The sequence below is a fragment of the Bos mutus genome, chromosome 15 (assembly GCF_027580195.1).
Source record: "Bos mutus isolate GX-2022 chromosome 15, NWIPB_WYAK_1.1, whole genome shotgun sequence".
NCBI lineage: Eukaryota > Metazoa > Chordata > Mammalia > Artiodactyla > Bovidae > Bos > Bos mutus.
Window position 1 is genome coordinate 4,038,822 of NC_091631.1, and position 20,878 is coordinate 4,059,699.

Sequence of the window (20,878 nt, forward strand, 5' to 3'; positions counted from 1 at the left end):
CATCTCTTTCAGAATTTTTCACAGTTGATTGTGATCCACACAGTCAAAGGCTTTGGCATAGTCAATAAAGCAGAAATAGATGTTTTTCTGGAACTCTCTTGCCTTTTCGATGATTCAGCGGATGTTGGCAATTTGATCTCTGGTTCCTTTGCCTTTTCTAAAACCAGCTTGAACATCAGGAAGTTCATGGTTCACATATTGCTGAAGCCTGGCTTGGAGAATTTTGAGCATTACTTTACTAGCATGTGAGATGAGTGCAATTTTGTGGTAGTTTGAGCATTCTTTGGCATTGCCTTTCTTTGGGACTGGAATGAAAACTGACCTTTTCCAGTCCTGTGGCCACTGCTGAGTTTTCCAAATATGCTGACATATTGAGTGCAGCACTTTCACAGCATCATCTTTCAGGATTTGAAATAGCTCAACTGGAATTCCATCACCTCCACTAGCTTTGTTCGTAGTGATGCTTTCTTGGCCCACTTGACTTCACATTCCAGGATGTCTGGCTCTAGGTCAGTGATCACACCATCATGATTATCTGCGTGGTGAAGATCTTTTTTGTACTGCTCTTCTGTGTATTCTTGCCATCTCTTCTTAATATCTTCTGCTTCTGTTAAAACTACCATATGATTCAGTGATCCAACTCCTAGGAATATACCCAGAGAAAACCACAATTTGAAGGGATGCATGCACCCCAATGTTCATTACAGCACTATTTACAATAGCCAGGACATAGAGGCAACCTAAACATCCATCAACAGAGGAATGGATAAAGAATATGTGATACATACATACAATGGAATATTATAAAAAATGAAATAGTGCTATTCACAAAGATGTGGATGGACCTAAAGACTCTCATATAGAGTGAGGTAAGTCAGAAAGAGTAAAACAAACATTGAATAATATCACTTACATGTGTAATCTAACAAATGGTACTGCTGCTGCTGCTAAGTCGCTTTAGTCGTCTCCGACTCTGTGCGACCCCATAGACGGCAGTGCACCAGGCTCCCCGTCCCTGGGATTCTCCAGGCAAGAACACTGGAGTTGGTTGCCATTTCCTTCTCCAATGCATGAAAGTGAAAAGTGAAAGTGAAGTTGCTCAGTGGTGTCCGACTCTTCACGACCCCATGGACTGCAGCCCACCAGGCTCCTGCATCCATGGGATTTTCCAGGCAAGAGTCCTAGAGTGGGGTGCCATTGCCTTCTCCAAAAAAATGGTACAGATGAACTTATTTGCAAAGCAAAAATAGAGTCACACATATAGAGAACAAACTTATGGTCACCAAGTGGGGAAGGGAGAGTGGACAGAATTGGGAGATTGGGACTGACACATACACTCTACTATGTATAAAACAACTAAATCGGAAGAACCCACCGTATAGCACAGAGAACTCTATTCAGTGGTGGCCTCAATGGAAAGGAAGTCCAAAAAGGAGGGGATACACGTACATGCATGACTGATTCACTTTGCTGTACAGCCAGAAACTAATGCAACATTGTAAAGCAACTATACTCTGATTAAAATTAATTTTAAAAAAGAACTATGAGGATCTGTAGAAATCTGTGTGCCAAGTTTAATTTTTAAATATTAATAAAATAAAGTGTTCTGTAGGTTTCCTCACATATGAAAAATCTTTTAAGAATCAGAAGCCAAATTATATGATGTAATTATTATATAATGTGTTGTTGGTACCTTAACATAAAGATACCAATATTTTCAACTATTATTTTCATAAATCATGTGTATACCCATGGCGGATGCATGTTGATGTATGGCAAAACCAATACAATATTGTAAAAGAAAATAATAAAAAAATAATTTAAAGAAATATAAATGTGAGTGTAGTTTGGCATACCCGCAACTGTTGACAGCAGTGAATAGCAATAAAACAAAGCACAAAAACATATGGAATGAGTTTGTGGTGGCAGCAGGCTGGTCTGAGGAACATGGGTACATGGATGCAAAGGAAGAGTGAAATAGAACTGATAGAAGAACAGTATTTCAACTGTTTTAGGGATAATTAAAATTGTCTTGTGATATAAGTACCAGAACGTCAAGAGAAAAACGTTATGCTTAAAGTAGCATAAGCAATGAAGTGCAATGTGAGTAGAGATCACTGTTACAGCTGATGAACCAATGATCATCTCTGGACCCTCTGATCATGCTCAGTGGGAAACTATGTGAAGTGTTTTTTAATAAATATCACCAGTTTCATTACCTCATTTCTGTCCAAACTGTCTGGAAAAGACACTAGAGTTGCGTGTAATGAGTAAACAGTATGTGGACAAACAGTCACATCTCAGTATGGGTCTCAGCCCTACCACTAGCCTGAAGTTGGGTCAAGCATGCCATCACTTCACCCATGGGCAAAATCTACACTTTCTCCAAAGAGTGAAATCCTGGCCTGGGAAGTAAGTCCACATTCTAAATGAATTCCTTCCTTGGATACTCATTTCTCAGTCAAAGGGCTTTTATAGAGAGAGCTCATTACCCTTTTTATAGTTAGTGCCTGACATAATTAATGATTGCCTGTGAACTTTTTTGGTTCAAATCACTCTGTTCTGTTCTCTGACTGGACCCCACCTAACACAATATGGAAAATACATAACACAATGCTAGTCTTCTAAGCATGCCATAAATAGTATTTCTTTTACTGTACAAACAAGATTTAATGAACAAGAAAATTCACACACAAAAAATCTATATTGAGGCCAGAGTCCAAAGTAAAGGAATATCATTAGGCACTCTTTTTAATAATCAGTAGTAACCAACACATCTCCACGTTACATAATAAGACCGATTCAAAACTCTAGATTTGTACTTTTTAGCTTCTGAAGATATTTCCAGATTTCCCTTTAATACATAAGTATTTATTGATTAAGAAGGATTAAGTTGTGATAAGGAGAGTGAGAGATGGGAGACAGTAAGTCTGGATTCCAACCCAGGCTTTAGTTCTTGTGCTTAAGTGGCTATCAGCAAGTATTATTCATTCTGTTTTTAGATTCGACATATTCATCAAGAGGCTTGGACTGCTGCTACTGCTACTGCTAAGTCGCTTCAGTCGTGTCCGACTCTGTGCGACCCCATAGACGGCAGCCCACCAGGCTCCCCCATCCCTGGGATTCTCCAGGCAAGAACACTGGAGTGGGTTGCCATTTCCTTCTCCAATGCATGAAAGTGAAAGGTGAAAGTGAAGTCACTCAGTCGAGTCTGACTCTTAGCGACCCCATGGACTGCAGCCCACCAGGCTCCTCCATCCATGGGATTTTCCAAGTAAGAGTACTGGAGTGGGGTGCCATTGCCTTCTCGAGGCTTGGACTAGAGTACCTCTATTACTTCTATCTGTAATGTTTAATGATTCTGTTTAACTATTATCTGAACGCACTTTTTTCTTCCAGAGTTTCTTCATAGCACGTTTTACCTCGGTATTTCTGAGGGTATAGATTAAAGGATTTAACATAGGGGCCACCATAGTGTAAAAGACAGCAACAGCTTTATCAATGGGCAGAGTGGTGACTGGGCGAAGATACACAAAGATACAGGGCACAAAGAATAAGACAACTACTGTGATGTGAGAGACACACGTAGAGAGGGCTCTGCGTCTCCCCTCCAGGCTATAGCTCTTTAGGGAGCTCAAGATGACCACATAGGAGACCAACAGGAGCAGGAAGTTTAACAGGCAGATGAACCCACTGTTGGCAGCAACAAAGAGACCAAGGATGTGGGTGTCCACACAGACAAGTTTCAACAAAGGGTACAAGTCACACATGAAGTGGTCTATGACATTGGGGCCACAGAAGGGCAGCCGGACTGTAAAGAGGACCTGAATGGTTGCATGGAGAAATCCTCCAGTCCAGGCCACCCCCAGCAGGAGGACGCACAGCCTGTGGCTCATGATGGCCGTGTAGTGCAGAGGTTTGCAGATGGCCACGTAGCGGTCATAGGCCATCTCTGTGAGCAAGATGATCTCAGTAGCACCAAAAATGTGTTCTGCATAGACTTGAGCCATACACCCATTAAACGAGATTGTCTTGATCTCCTGAAGGGAGTCCACAATCAACTTAGGAGCTGAAGAAGAAGAGTAAATTGTGTCTATCAAGGAAAGGTGGGTCAGGAAGAAGTACATGGGGGAGTTCAGAGCCTGGCTGGTGGTAATGGTAACCACAATGAGCAGGTTGCCTGAGAGGGTTACCATGTACAAGACCAAAAACACCACAAACACTATTTTTTGCATTTGGGGGTTCTGTGTAAGACCTACTAGAATGAACACAGTCACATTCCTTTCATTCTCCATCATTGTGGTGTGGGTAATAAAAATTTCGAGAAAGAATGCTTTGCCTTAAAAAGAAAAGAAAAAAGAACCGTAAAAAAGTAAAATACACTGAAACTCTGCCTTTTAACAGTACTCTGATAATGTCACAGATGAGTCTTGCTTTTCCCAAAACTCTGTAGGAATAGTATCTTAAAAGTTATTTTAGTTGACCTAGTCTTTTTTTATTCTGGTCTCAAACTATTTTTATAAGACATAGAGTAACCAGAAGAAAGAAATTCAGTTTCCTTGGCCATAGTGTCTGAAATACTTTAATGGAACATCAATTTATTGGAATAATTTGGACATTAGAAGTAACAATTTTGGAGGCTAATTTAAAAGTTTGTGCACAAAATAATGTGAATTTAAAAATCACAAAATAGTCCATTTTACAAATTATGTAAAAATAGGGAAAAATTTAGTGAATATACTTATTGAATTAGCATTTAAAGATTACAGATTTTATATACATCTTTTAAAAATAAAGTTAAAATTTAAAAATTTCACTTATAAAATTTTATATACTTCTCTAATGTATGTTAAAACATATGTATAGAAGATTGGTAAGAAAAATAATTTAATACATTGAGGACATTTGCTCCTGAATGTGAGATTATGGTTGATATTTTATTTCCCATGTTCTTCAGTATTTTCCAAATTTCTACAGCTTACATAACTAATTCTATGATTAGAAATTAAATATAATCTTCATGTTTTGTCTTAGAGTTCTAAAGCTGAAACTATGTGGTTTTAAACTGATTGGAATATGCATGAGAAAACAGACATAGGGAATTGGATTTTGACACATCATGGGACCCCAAGAAATATCTAAATATAAGTAAAGTAACTGCTCTAATGTACTCAAAATTGTTATCAATTCACCAGCTAGATATAGAGTAGGGGCAGGTCTGGGTACTCACTGCTTTGAGAAAATTACTGTGAGCGGTGAGGCTGCCCTGACTGCCCCATGGGTCTCATAATTACCCTAAATCCCATCTTTATTCTATCAAGCAAAGATTATTGACCTCTGCATTTAACTTACACCATTTATACTTGTAGCCAATAAGTCCTCTGAATAATCAAACCGATCAGTTTACTCCAAAGTCTATTTCAACTTCCTTGATGAGGAATACACATATTATTCAATTAAACTTTAAGGTAGAATATAAAACTAAGTTTTATTAATGTTCACTTTTTCCATTATTCTCTTTATATACTCTTAAAGCAAAAAAAAAAAAAAAAAAAAAAGCAGTGAAGAGTAAAATGAGTTCTCCCAGTTACACATGGTCAAGTTGAATAACGAGGTATGTGGAAAGGAAACCTCTTGCAGATGATCCCATCAACTCTTCATTGAGAAGCTAGCTTTAGAATTTCAAGCTCCATGATAGTGGTCTCCCTTCTGGATAGGTCAGTGCATCAGAGAATCCTTCCAGGGAAAAGAATACCTGAGCAACAAGTTAAATGTACTTCTAATTGCCAGTTCTTCCCTAGAGAAGATGGCCCTTGGGGGAACCAGGAACCTAATAATACATTTTTATAATTTCCTGAAGGCCTGTACCAAAGGTTGGATTTCATGATCAAGATAACATAGAAAACCTCAAATATGACTCATTCATTTTTATTATTTCACTTATTGTTTCAGCTTCTTGGAAACCTTGAAGTAATCAGGACATAAGTTAAAAATAGTTCTATCTTATCAATGTCTTTGATATCCTCTATTAACAGATAGACTCAAACACAAGATCATTTTCTTTCCAGTACTAGATTTAGCTGTGCCTATTAACATTCAAATTCTCTACAATACATATTTTTGGAGAAATGAGAAATAAAGTATTAATCTCACTTTATTATTATTCCAAATAGGAAAAGGAGGACATCAAGGCTGTATATTGTCACCCTGCTTATTTAACTTCTATGCAGAGCACATCATTAGAAACGCTGGACTGCAAGAAACACAAGCTGGAATCAAGATTGCCGGGAGAAATATCAATAACCTCAGATATGCAGATGACACCACCCTTATGGTAGAAAGTGAAGAGGAACTCAAAAGCCTCTTGATGAAAGTGAAAGTGGAGAGTAAAAAAGTTGGCTTAAAGCTCAACATTCAGAAAACGAAGATCATGGCATCTGGTCCCATCACTTCATGGGAAATAGATGGGGAAACAGTGGAAACAGTGTCAGACTTTATTTTTTGGGGCTCCAAAATCACTGCAGATGGTGATTGCAGCCATTAAATTAAAAGACGCTAACTCCTTGGAAGGAAAGTTATGACCAACCTAGATAGCATATTCAAAAGCAGAGACATTACTTTGCCAACAAAGGTTGGTCTAGTCAAGGCTATGGTTTTTCCTGTGGTCATGTATGGATGTGAGAGTTGGACTGTGAAGAAGGCTGAGCGCCGAAGAATTGATGCTTTTGAACTGTGTTGTTGGAGAAGACTCTTGAGAGTCCCTTGGACTGCAAGGAGATCCAACGAGTCCCTTCTGAAGGAGATCAGTCCTGGGTGTTCTTTGGAAGGACTGATGCTAAAGCTGAAACTCCAGTACCTTGACCATCTCATGTGAAGAGTTGACTCATTGGAAAAGACTCTGATGCTGGGAGGGATTGGGGGCAGAAGGAGAAGGCTGGATGGCATTACTGACTCAATGGACATGAGTCTGAGTGAACTCTGAGAGTTGGCGATGGACAGGGAGGCCTGGTGTGCTGCGATTCATGGGGTTACAAAGAGTCGGACATGACTGAGCAACTGAACTGAACTGAACATTATTATATACATTATTATAACATTTGTTAACACTAATGAGAGTAATTCTTTTCTCTCATAAGGGCATTCATACTGCAGTTGATAGGCAAGAACTTAAACAGACAAACTTCCTTCTAAGCAGAGAAACCTTTATCACTTGTTTAAATTCCATGTACTCACACATTCGGAGAAGGCAGTGGCACCCCACTCCAGTACTCTTGCCTGGAAAATCCCATGGACGGAGGAGCCTGGTGGGCTGCAGTCCATGGGGTCACTAAGAGTCGGACACGACTGAGCAACTTCACTTTCACTTTTCACTTTCATGCATTGGAGAAGGAAATGGCAACCCACTCCAGTGTTCTTGCCTGGAGATCCCAGGGATGGGGGAGCCTGGTGGGCTGCCACCTATGGGGTCCCACAGAGTCACACATGACTGAAGCGACTTAGCAGCAGCAGCAACTCATACATTATGAAATATAAACTTTTACTACAAATCTACTGTTTTCTCATTCTTAATAGAATGCAGAGATTAATTTTAACCATATGATTCTAATAATAATTAATTAAATGTTGTGGGTTTTTGATGTGTTCACACTATACTAACAGTTTTACATTCACTATTCCATTTACAAGACCTTCACAACAATCCTACAAGGTTGGTAAACTATTATCTACTTTAAAGATAAGGAAATGTGGTTAGAAGGTAAACAATTTGCCCAAGTCATAATCAGATCAGATCAGTCGCTCAGTCGTGTCCGACTCTTTGCGACCCCATGAATCACAGCACACCAGGCCTCCCTGTCCATCGCCAACTCTCAGAGTTCACTCAGACTCATGTCCATTGAGTCAGTGATGCCATCCAGCCATCTCATCCTCTGTCATCCCCTTCTCCTCCTGCCCCCAATCCCTCCCAGCATCAGACTCTTTTCCAATGAGTCAACTCTTCACATGAGGTGGCCAAAGTACTGGAGTTTCAGCTTTAGCATCATTCCTTCCAAAGAAATCCCAGGTCTGATCTCCTTCAGAATGGACTGGTTGGATCTCCTTGTGGTCCAAGGGACTCTCAAGAGTCTTCTCCAACACCACAGTTCAAAAGCATCAATTCTTCGGCACTCAGCTTTCTTCACAGTCCAACTCTCACATCCATACATGACCACAGGAAAAACCATAGCCTTGACTAGATGGACCTTTGTTGGCAAAGTAATGTCTCTGCTTTTGAATACGCTATCTAGGTTGGTCATAACTTTCCTTCCAAGGAGTAAGCGTCTTTTAATTTCATGGCTGCAGTCACCATCTGCAGTGATTTTGGAGCCCAGAAATATAAAGTCTGACACTGTTTCCACTGTTTCCCCATCTATTTCCCATGAAGTGATGGGACCAGATGACATGATCTTCGTTTTCTAAATGTTGAGCTTTAAGCCAACTTTTTCAGTCTCCTCTTTCACTTTCATCAAGAGGCTTTTGAGTTCCTCTTCACTTTCTACCATAAGGGTGGTGTCATCTGCATATCTGAGGTTATTGATATTTCTCCCGGCAATCTTGATTCCAGCTTGTGTTTCTTGCAGTCCAGCGTTTCTCATGATGTACTCTGCATAGAAGTTAAATAAGCAGGGTGACAATATACAGCCTTGATGTACTCCTTTTCCTATTTGGAACCAGTCTGTTGTTCCATGTCCAGTTCTAACTGTTGCTTCCTGACCTGCATACAGGTTTCTCAAGAGGCAGATCAGGTGGTCTGGTATTCCCATCTCTTTCAGGATTTTCCACAGTTGATTGTGATCCACACAGTCAAAGGCTTTGGCATAGTCAATAAAGCAGAAATAGATGTTTTTCTGGAACTCTCTTGCTTTTTCCGATGATCCAGTGGATGTTGGCTATTTGATTTCTGGTTCCTCTGCCTTTTCTAAAACCAGCTTGAACATCAGGAAGTTCACAGTTCACATATTGCTGAAGCCTGGCTTGGAGAATTTTGAGCATTACTTTACTAGCGTGTGAGATGAGTGCAATTGTGTGGTAGTTTGAGCATTCTTTAGCATTGCCTTTCTTTGGGATTGGAATGAAAACTGACCTTTTCCAGTCCTGTGGCCACTGCTGAGTTTTCCAAATTTGCTGGCGTATTGAGTGCAGCACTTTCACAGCATCATCTTTCAGGATTTGGAATAGCTCAACTGGAATTCCATCACCTCCACTAGCTTTGTTCATAGTGATGCTTTCTAAGGCCTATTTGACTTCACATTCCAGGATGTCTGGCTCTAGGTCAGTGTTCACACCATCTGGTGTGACCCAGTGATTATCTGGGTCGTGAAGATCTTTTTTGTACAGTTCTTCTGTGTATTCTTGCCACCTCTTCTTAATATCTTCTGCTTCTCTTATGTCCATCCCATTTCTGTCCTTTATCAAGCCCATCTTTGCATGAAATGTTCCTTTGGTATCTCTGATTTTCTTGAAGAGATCTCTAGTGTTCCCCATTCCGTTGTTTTCCTCGATTTCTTTGCATTGATCACTGAAGAAGGCTTTCTTATCTCTTGTTGCTATTCTTTGGAACTCTGCATTCAGATGTTTATATCTTTCCTTTTCTCCTTTGCTTTTCGCTTCTCTTCTTTTCACAGCTATTTGTAAGTCCTCCCCAGACAGCCATTTTGCTTTTTTGCATTTCTTTTCCATGGGGATGGTCTTGATCCCTGTCTCCTGTACAATGTCATGAACCTCATTCCATAGTTAATCAAGCACTCTTTCTATCAGATCTAGTCCCTTAAATCTCTTTCTCACTTCCAGTGTATTATCATAAGGGATTTGATTTAGGTCATACCTGAATGGTCTAGTGGTTTTCCCTACTTTCTTCAACTTAAGTCTGAATTTGGCAATAAGGAGTTCATGGTCTGAGCCACAGTCAGCTCCTGGTCTTGTTTTTGCTGACTGTATAGAGCTTCTCCATCTTTGGCTGCAAAGAATACAATCAATCTGATTTCGGTGTTGACCATCTGGTGATGTCCATGTATAGAGTCTTCTCTTGTGTTGTTGGAAGAGGGTGTTTGTTATGCCCAGTGCATTTTCTTGGCCAAACTCTGTTAGTCTTTGCCCTGCTTCATTCCATATTCCAAGGCCAAATTTGCCTGTTACTCCAGGTGTTTCTTGACTTCCTACTTTTGCATTCCAGTCCCCTATAATGAAAAGGACATCTTTTTTGGGTGTTAGTTCTAAAAGGTCTTGTAGGTCTTCATAGAACCGTTCAACTTCAGCTTCTTCAGTGTTACTGGTTGGGGGGCAGACTTGGATTACTGTGATATTGAATGGTTTGCCTTGGAAATGAACAGAGATCTTTCTGTCGTTTTTGAGATTGCATCCAAGTACTGCATTTCAGACTCTTTTGTCATGATACCAAAATAAAATAGAGCAGTATGTATTAAAAAATTGGGATGTCTACCTCTAGCTCTTTGGAATTTAGCTCTCCAGTATAGGTCTAGTTTACCTCTTGGAATCAGCCATGTCAGAGTTTGGACAAAGCCACCACCTTTGATCATGTGTAATCCATGGCAGTTATTTGGCTAAACTGCGTGATGCACAGTCAGATGTTAATGAGTTCAGAAGCTATTTAACAAGTTCAGAATTTTTGTGCCCTAAGACTCTTTCAGTACCAAGGGATAGTTAGAAAGTTTGGGGTGGATGTGTACACACTGCTGGGTTTAAAATGGATCAACACATGGAACTGTACAGCACAGGGAACTCTGCTCAGTGTTGTGTGGCACCCGGGAGGGGAGGGGAGTCGAGGAGAAAGGGCACGTGTATATGTGTGGCTGAGTCACCTGAAGCTATCACAACAGTGTTAATTGGTTATACCCCAATACAAATAAAAAGTTTAAAAGAAAATTCTTCCAGGACCTTGCATTTTATCAACTCATATGCTCTTTAAAGATAAGGAAGCTGAGGCCCAGAGAGGAAACACAGCTGATTAGTGGTAAATAACAATCCAAGTCTTTTAATGCCCAACACAGTGATTTTTTTATCACACCACACCTTACCTCCCACAAGATGACTTAAGTCCAGTGTATACAAGGGGGAAAGAAAAATCACCTTAAGCTGACCGAGAAAATTAACTTTCATCTCTTATCTTCAGCAATATGTGTCTTGACTCTCTAAGAGAAAGGTCTAAGTCTTAGGTCAGGGATGCAAAAGTTCAGTTATATTGCAGGGACCACATCCAGTTCAGCAGAAATAAGATCTTGCCTGGTTAGAAGACCCAAGAAAGTTTGAAACTAATCAGAATAAAAAGTGCCTCAGAACTTGGGGTTTAACGTGTATTCCCAACCACAGCAAAGGGTACGTTTTCCCTTGTAAATGCTATAAATTTATATATTCTCCATTTGGAATTCAATATGAGCTGACAAATTCCTTCAAAAAACAACCTAAATGCTGACCTTCCCCTCAGTCCCGTGCAGACTTAAAAATTGTCTTCAGAATTCACAGATTGTAATCCTATTCTGGATAAATTATAAATAAATCCATATATAGGAAGGAGAACAAATATTTCTGCTAAAGATCCCAGGGTATCTAAAAGTACTCTCCCATAAAATATCAGAGAATAAATCTTTAATGATTTTCACTGTAAAAATTCCTTGAAAAAAAAGCAGAACTATAAAAACTCAAAAAAAAAAAAAATCAGTTCTAGTTCACTTACTGTGGTTTCCCCTGTAGTTAAGAAGAATGCCCAAGGTATTTAGAAATACGAAATAACCATTACTTGTAATGTCAAATCATGCATATTTCTCAAGTCCCCACTGCCTGGACAATTCTACAGGAAGCGTTTCTGTCAAGATGATACACATTTATTTAAATAGATTCAGCATGCTCCAATGCCTTGGAAAATCAAGTCAAAAGAAAAGAAAATGCTATGTTGAATTTGAAACCCAAAGTCTTAGGTGCTAAGAGGAATCTTCTGATCTTCAGAACCTAGTCTATGTATATAAAAGAAGAGACACAAATATTTCTGTTACCTAATAAGCCCTTCTTTTTTTTTCTTTTTTTTCTTTTTTTTTCTTATGTAATGATATACAACATTTATTGAACACTTAAACATGTGTCAGTCACTGTCTCAATAATCATTTACAAGTATTACACAATTCAATCCTCTTCACAACTCGATAATCCCCAGTATAGAAATGAGAAATCAGAAGCAAGAAGAAATTGAGAAGCTTGCCTGAGTGAATGAAGGAGACAGGTTTTGAATTGGTCACAAAGCCCATACTCTTACAAGCTTTATTAGGCTTCTCTTAAAATAAGAAAACATCTTCTCCATGAATCTTAGTGTTTAAAGACAATACCGAGAACATCAAAGAACCAACCTTTCTATCTAAGGCGTTATCCTCCCAGGAATTAATTATCTCTGTTTTTTTAAGATCTTGCCTATAAGCAGATATTTGGGAGGACTCACCCATGAACAACACATTTTCACCTGATTGGTTCTTTCCCTGCACTTTAACAGCCTGCATTCTTGGTCTGGAAAACTATGTGATAAAGTACTCTTCATGCAAGCCCTTGGGTATCAAGAGCTGAGGCGTGAAAGACTCTAAATGATGCAACCATGGTGTTTCATCCAGGTGGAGTATCCCTAAGGAAATTTACTCACCGACTGAGGTCACCAGAGGAGGTTGAGATACATATAGGTTCATGACTATTATATCTTGAGTAACTAACTGCTTAATCATTATAAAATGTCTTTCTTGGTCTATCGCAACAATTTATGGCCTACAGTTTATTTTGTCCTATATGTGTATTGCCTGTTCTTTTACCTCTCTTTTTGTTACTTTTTCCATAATATATATTTCTTGCCACTTTCACTTTCCACTTATCTGTGTCTTTGAATTATGCAGCTTGTAGAGAAAATATATATGAATCACGATTTTGTCCATTCTGCCAATCTCTGCCTATTAGTTGGAGTGCTAAACCATGTGTATCTTATATAATTACTGGTAAGACAGGATTTACATCTTGCATCCACTCCCGCTACTCCTCTCCCCTGTGCCAGGTCTATAAAACTCTGGGAAACTTTTGTTCAGGGCTCCCTCAACAATGAGATGACTCCCATATCTGTGCTAATCCACCTGACCCCTGACTGCACAATGTTTCACAGGGGATAATGGAACAGGGGGAAGTTGATACTTACTCTGGTTTTAACCTGTCACTTATACTATGTCAGCAAATGATTAAGGCTGCTGCTTTCATTTGTGGCTTATTAATTTATTCACTCGTCTGTCATCTGACAACTCCGTTCTCTCTTCCGCTCAGCTGAGCCCTTGAGTCTATATATAAAATTATGATATCTGTGAATAATGATGGTCTTATATTTTATTTTCCCATCTTTATACCTTTCATTTTAGATTCCTGTTGTATTGTACCAGATGGGCTTCCCAGATGGTGCTAGTGATAAAGAACCCACCTTCCAATGCAGGAGATCTAAGAGATGCAGGTTTGATCCCTGGGTCAAGAAGATCTCCTGGAGGAGGGCATGGCAAGCCACTCCAGCATTCCTGCCTGGAGAATCCCATGGAAAGAGGAACCTGGTGGGCTATAGTCCAGAGGGTTGCAAAGAGTAGGAAATGACTGAAGCGACTTAGCACATTATATTGGATAAGACCGCCAATACTATATTAAATATAGTATTTAATATATCCAATGCTGTTTTAAATTTCTGAGACTTTTCAGAAAATCATGCCCCAGAAATCCATAGATTCTATTCTCTGACTCCTGGTCAAGCCATTACATTAAAATCACTTATAATTATTTATCTCCTGCACATATCATTTACAGAACAGAAAAAAACAGATGGACACCTGCCAAACTGCTAATACATGGTGTCATCAAATGAGGTGTGGGCATTTTTAAAAGAGGCATTTCAGTTAACCAAATATTTCACCACACACTTGTTCATAAGGATGCATGACTTTGGTAACTGTTTTATCTCCTGCCACCACTAAAATTTAAACTTTATGAAAGGTATCAATATATTGATTATATAACACTTCTTTTTTTTATTATATAACAATTCATAGATTGTTAATTAACTCTAGTTCCTCCTCTAACAAATCAGCTATCATCGGATGAATATCATGGGGAGATTTTAATTCAATTTCCTAACATGTTTGATCATCGGTATCAGTATTGTCACAGATTTCATTGAAATCAAATTAATCCTACCAGTTATACCTTTATTAATCCAAAAAACAGGTACATTATGATTTATTTATTGGCTCCCTTTTTAGTAACAATTATCTTTCTATTATTTGAATTAATTTTCACTCAGATCCCCCCATTTGATATAATCCAGGGTTCCCCTTATCTTCCAGTTATCTCAGACTCATTTTGCAGACTCTATTACAAATCCATTGGATACTTAGTAAGAATCAGTACAGTCCATCTGATGCCACTACCATTATAATCCACTTCTCATTCCACAAGGAACACCACTCTTCCTTCTACTCATTGAATGGATTTAAATTTTCCTCTTCAGTGAATTGGTTTCTATGCTGCTACTTACCAGATTGATAGATGGCTTTTCACTCTTGAGCCACCATTTGCAAATAATACTGATTTTAGTCATCCTCCAATAACTGATCATAGGGAGGGACTCCTTCAGCCATGAGGTTTAGATATTCTTCTGCTGCTGCTGCTAAATTGCTTCAGTAGTGTCCAACTCTGTGCAACCCCATAGATGGCAACCCACCAGGCTCCACCATCCCTGGGATTCTCCAGGCAAGAATGCTGGAGTGGGCTGCCATTTCCTTCTCCAATGCATGAAAGTGAAAAGTGTAAGTGAAGTCACTCAGTCATGTCCGACTCTTCGCGACCTCATGGATTGCAGCCTCCCAGGCTCCTCCATCCATGGGATTTTCCAGGCAAGAGTACTGGAATGGGGTGCCATTCTTCAGGAGGCTCTAATAAAGGGCTTGAAGGCAAAGCAGCCATTGCTCATACATGCAATGACTGACTGTAATTCTACGAAAAGTAAGTCAGAAAGAGAAATATAAATACCATACAATATCATTTATATGTGGAATCTAAAAGATGACACCAAAAAACGCGTGGGTATATGTATACGTATAATTGCTTCACTTTGCTCTACACCTGAAACTAACACAACATTGTAAATTGATTCTACGTCAATAAAAATGTTAATAAAAAAATTAAACATGACACAAATGAACATATCTACAAGGCAGAAACAGACTCACAGACATGGAGCACAGAATTGTGGTTGCCAAGGGGAAGGTGGATGGGGAGGGAAGGAACAGAATGGGAGTTTAGGATTAGCAGAGGTGAACTGTTACAAACAGGATGGATAAACAAGGTCATACTATTTAGCACCAGGAACTATATTCAATATCTTGTGACAAATCATAATGGAAAAGAATATATATGTGTGTATTCTGAGTCACTTTGCTGTACAGAAGAAATTAACACAGTATTGTAAATCAACTAAATTTCAATCAAAATTTTTTAAAAAGAATACCCATAGCTTTTTTTCTTAGCTATAATTGTGTCACATGCCTATCCCTAAGTTTATCACTAGAAAGGAGAAAAACAGACATAATTACTTAAATTAATTCAGAGTCACACTATGAACTGGGGTTGAACCACAGTTTCCCCCAAACACATGACCACCTGGCACCAGAACAAAGGGAGCTTTGGTTGAAAAAAAAGATGAGAAATAACTACTCTGTGGACAACTAACCCTGTCTGCCATACCTAATACGCCTCTATTAATTCTATTAATTACTCCCTTCTCACTCCTGATCTATAACTTGCTCTCTCCTTCCCTTCCCCCTCCCATTTCCCTTCCCTTCCTCCTTCCTCTTCTCTTCCTCTCTCCCAATTTCTCACCCTTCCTCATCTCCTCTCTTTTAATGCTTCCCACTGGTATTTAAACATGACCAACTTTCTCCCATTTTGAAATACAATCATCTTCAATCCCATATCCCAAGATAGTACCTAAGTACCTAATTTGATTCTAATCAACCTATGAGGTACTGTTATTATCTCTCTTTATAAGATAGGGAAACTGAGGCACAGAGAAGTTTAATAACTTAGCCAAGATCACATAGCTTAACCAGGATTTAATAAATGATGATAAATAGTATTATAGTAGGGGAGAAATGCAAAATTTTCTCTCAACTTATTTCAGGAAATATTTTTTAGGCATAAAGCACTAATGGATAATTTTATATGCTATTTTTTGGTGTTACTCCCAATAACCCCTATTTATTTAAGCTGTACTTAAGCTGTTTTCCAGGTTCTGGTAAGTTCCATGACAAGCATAAAATCTTACAGTAAATAGAATTGATTTTCAATACCCAGGTTCATGTCTTTGGTATATTATTTCTCTAGGACTCCACCATGTCCCATTGATATAGAGTATATCCCTGGTCCTAGGTATGAATATCTGCTCAGTCTTCCCTTCTACTCTGAATGCATCAGGAAATTTCCAGAATGAAAACTCCCAACAGAGTGCTTAGGAAGACATCCCAGATGGGGGCCAAATGTGGAAAGGAAGATGAAAAATATTCTCTTTACTCAACAGTCCTTTCTGGTCAGTGCTACACAGGGGGTCTGTCTGAGGAATATGTCCTTCCTGCCACTGGTGCTAAAAGCAAAGCCTCTAAATAATGCACAGCTGGTCTGAATCACCACCTCCTCCCCACCCAATCCCAGTGCACGAAACTCATCACGAAATCAACGTCCAGTGCCCTACAACAACATAATTGTTAGAGCTCAAGCTTAGAAATTAGACCAGCTTGTGTTTCAATTCAACGTCTACTTATTAGCTTGTAGGTCTTGGTCAAAAGATACTCAAAGTAAGCATCAATTTTCATTTACATAAAGTAGGATTAATAGATCCCACATGGAGATTATGTGAGAATTAGATGAAACACCACATGTAGCACTGTGATGTAAATACAGAGCTCATTATCTGTTAGTTCTCACCGCATCCACATTTCCTGAATCTCCTACAGCCTTTCTAGGACTCAACTACACTGTCAGATTTTTTAGTGAGAGATGGCTAAACATCCATAGATTTCTGAACTATAATGACTTATGAATCAGTATTCAATACTTTAAAACTTAACCTTCCTTCTCTCTTAATTTTTGTATTAAGAAATTCTACCAACCGTAAGAATAAGGAAGCCATGTATGTGAGTTGAGACAATTCTTTGCAGAAACTTGAATCAGTCAAGCCGTGTGCTCTATACAGAAAGTGACAACAGACACCAGTGAGCTTTTGCTTTACACCAAGCACCGCTGGAAGCACTTTACATGTGCTCACTCATAGAAACCCCACAATATCCTGTGGCACATACTCCTATCGCCCTCTTCTTACAAGTGTGAGAACTCAGGTATAGAGAAAGAGGCTGAAGAACTTGCCCAAGATCATATAGTTAGCAAACAGAAGAGGCAGCAAAACTCTTACAGTTAATCATGATTCACTATTCTATTACTAAAAGCAGTTTCTCTAGCCTGCAGTTGCTCAGTTGTGCCTGACTCTTTGCAATCCCAAGGACTGTAGCCCCCTAAGCTCCTCTGTCCATGGAATTCTCCAGGATTGGGTTGCCATTCCCTTCTCCGGGACACCTTCTCAACCCAAGGACTGAACCCAGATCCCCTGCATTGCAGCAAATCCATTATCGTCTGAGCCACTCTAGCCTGCATGCCTTTATCTACAGGGCATTAGCAGTAGAATAGCAGTTTTGCAGGGACTTAGATATTTCCACATGTTATCTTCCTCAATCCCTCCTACAACTCTGTGAGACAGGTATGAATAAGGCTCTTTTGGTGATGGACAGGGAGGCCTGGAATGCTGCAGTTCATGGGGTTGCAAAGAGTCAGACACGACTGAGCGACTAAACTGAACTGAACTGATGAACACTAGGGAGCTCATGCATCCATTATGCCATGACAGGACCTTCTGTGCCTTGGGTCCCAGAGTCCAAGATCATTTTCTAAACACACTCATAGAGGGGCTGCAAACCCAGCCCAGATGCCTCCCCCTCATCTCCTTAATCACAGATGCCGTGGCCACAAGAGAGAATGGATAAGCTAGTTTGGCTGCCATCTTGGTTGAAGTTGCTAGTTTTAATCCTCTGGGAGTTGAGAGATCAGAGACTCTCTAACTCCTTGCACTTGAGTAATACTTTTTGAAACATTTCCCTGTAACCACACTTGAAAGTGTTGGTAAAGATAAACCCAGGAAGACCATATAAGCATAACCATCCCCAGATCACAGAAGCTGTGTGGTGTGTTTTTGTTTTGTTTTGTTTTGTTTTTTTTTCTTGACACCATGCACTCAAACTCTTAAAGAATATCAGCCTTCACTTGTATTCCAGTTAAAAGTAGGGTAAACTGGGCCTGTCATTCATGGCTGACTTCCAGGAGGAAGAGAGTTTTGAGCCAGTCTACTGCTGCTAAGTCGCTTCAGTCGTGTCCAACTCTGTGTGATCCCATAGATGGCAGCCCACCAGGCTTCCCCATCCCTGGGATTCTCCCAGTCTGAACAGTAGTAAAATGCAGAAGCCAAAGTAGGCTGGCTGCCAGGTGTGGGACAGCCATGCACAACGCACAGATATCACTGCCCTCATGGTGCTGACTTCAGTGTTTTGTTTGGGCACTTTGTTTTGTCTTTTCATTTTTTATGGGCTTCCCAGGTGGCTCAGTGGTTAAGAATCTGCCTGCCAATGCAGGAGATGTGGGTTCGATCCCTGGCTGGGGAAGATACCCTGAAGGAGGAAACGGCAACCCATTCTAGTATTCCTGCCAGGAAAATCCCATGGACAGAGGAACCTGGCGTGCTACAGTCCATGGGGCCGCAAAGAGTCAGAGACGACTGAGTGCCTGATCACCCAAAATATATTTAACATAATACTTATCATCAAAATAATTTTTTGAATTTCATTATTTTTTTAAATTTTCATTAGAGTATAATTCATTTTAGTATTGTGTTAGTTTTGGGTGTTCAACAAAGTAAATCAGTTATTATATACACATACATACACTCTTTTTTTTTTTTAATTCGTTTCTCATATAGACCATTACAGAATTTTGAGTACTTCCTTATGCTTTGTAGCAGATTCTTATTAGTTATCTGTTTCATATATAGTAGTGTGCCTATGTCAATCTCAATCTCCCAAATTTTAAAAAATTTTTTTTTATTTTACAATATTGTATTAGTTTTGCCATACATCAACATGAATCCACCACGAATGTACACGTGTTCCCAATCCTGAACCCCCCTCCCTCCTCCCTCCCTGTACCATCCTTCTGGGTCGTCCCAGTGCACCAGCCCCAAACATCATGTATCCTGCATCCTGCATCAAACCTGGACTGGCAATTCATTTCTTATATGATATTATACATGTTTCAATGCCATTCTCCCAAATCATCCTACCCTCTCCCTCTCCCACAGAGTCCAAAAGACTGTTCTATACATCACTGTCTCTTTTGCTGTCTCACATACCGGGTTATTGTTACCATCTTTCTAAATTCCATTGGAGAAAGCAGTGGCACCCCTCTCCAGTTCTCTTGCCTGGAAAATCCCATGGATGGAGGAGCCTGGAAGGCTGCAGTCCATGGAGTCGCTGAGGGTCGGATATGACTAATCGACTTCACTTTCACTTTTCACTTTCATGCATTGGAGAAGGAAATGGCAACCCACTCCAGTGTTCTTGCCTGGAGAATCCCAGGGACGGGGGAGCCTAGTGGGCTGCTGTCTATGGGGTCGCAGAGTCGGACACGACTGAAGCGACTTAGCAGCAGCAGCATACTGTATTAGTGTTTTTCTTTCTGGCTTACTTCACTCTGTATAATAGGCTCCAGTTTCATCCACCTCATTAGAACTGATTCAAATGCATTCTTTTTAATGGCTGAGTAATACTCCATTGTGTATATGTACCACAGCTTTCTTACCCATTCATCTGCTGATGGACATCTAGGTTGCTTCCATGTCCTGGCTATTATAAATAGTGCTGCGATGAACATTGGGGTACACGTGTCTCTTTCAATTCTGGTTTCCTCGGTGTCTATGCCCAGAAGTGGGATTGCTGGGTCATAAGGCCGTTCTATTTCCAGTTTTTTTAGGAATCTCCACACTGTTCTCCATAGTGGCTGTACTAGTTTGCATTCCCACCAACAGTGTAAGAGGGTTCCCTTTTCTCCACACACTCTCCAGCATTTATTGCTCGTAGACTTTTGGATCGCAGCCATTCTAACTGGTGTGAAATGATACCTCATTGTGGTTTTGATTTGCATTTCTCTGATAATGAGTGATGTTGAGCATCTTTTCATGTGTTTGTTAGCCATCTATATGTCTTCTTTGGAGAAATGTCTATTTAGTTCTTTGGTCCATTTTTTGATTGGGTCGTTTATTTTTCTGGAATTGAGCTGCAGGAGTTGCTTGTGGTTTTGAGTCTCCAAAACATTTGGATCCAGACTCCTAGGAATCAAAGAAGATATCCATAAGCTGAGCACAAGCTTAGTTAGAAAAAAATTTGAAAGAGCTAACCTCAGGGAATTGCTACTTCAAATCAACTTTTATTTGTTGCTGATTTTATAGTGTTTGCAATTCCTAATTTTTCTACTTTAACAGTGTGATATTTCCAGGGCTTTAAGTCAGGATAGATCTCAGGTCAAGTGGCTCTTTCTAATACACTTCATCTGGGCACAAGAAGGACTGACAAATCTATAGTAAGATGGCATAAATGGAAATTTCCTCCAATGGTTAGGCTTTTTCCCATCACTTTCTTTTGAAGCCTAACACTTCGGAAGGTGTCAGACTAAAGAAATT

General features: G+C 39.6%; 1 protein-coding gene across 1 annotated transcript; it reads right to left on the reverse strand.

Moving 5' to 3' along the window:
* Window positions 1-3,365: 3,365 nt before the first annotated feature.
* On the reverse strand, window positions 3,366-4,295 carry LOC102269073 (olfactory receptor 4C12-like). Its single transcript, XM_014483518.2, has one exon. It carries the CDS (start codon window positions 4,293-4,295, stop codon window positions 3,366-3,368), a length of 930 nt encoding a protein of 309 aa, XP_014339004.2.
* Window positions 4,296-20,878: the final 16,583 nt, after the last annotated feature.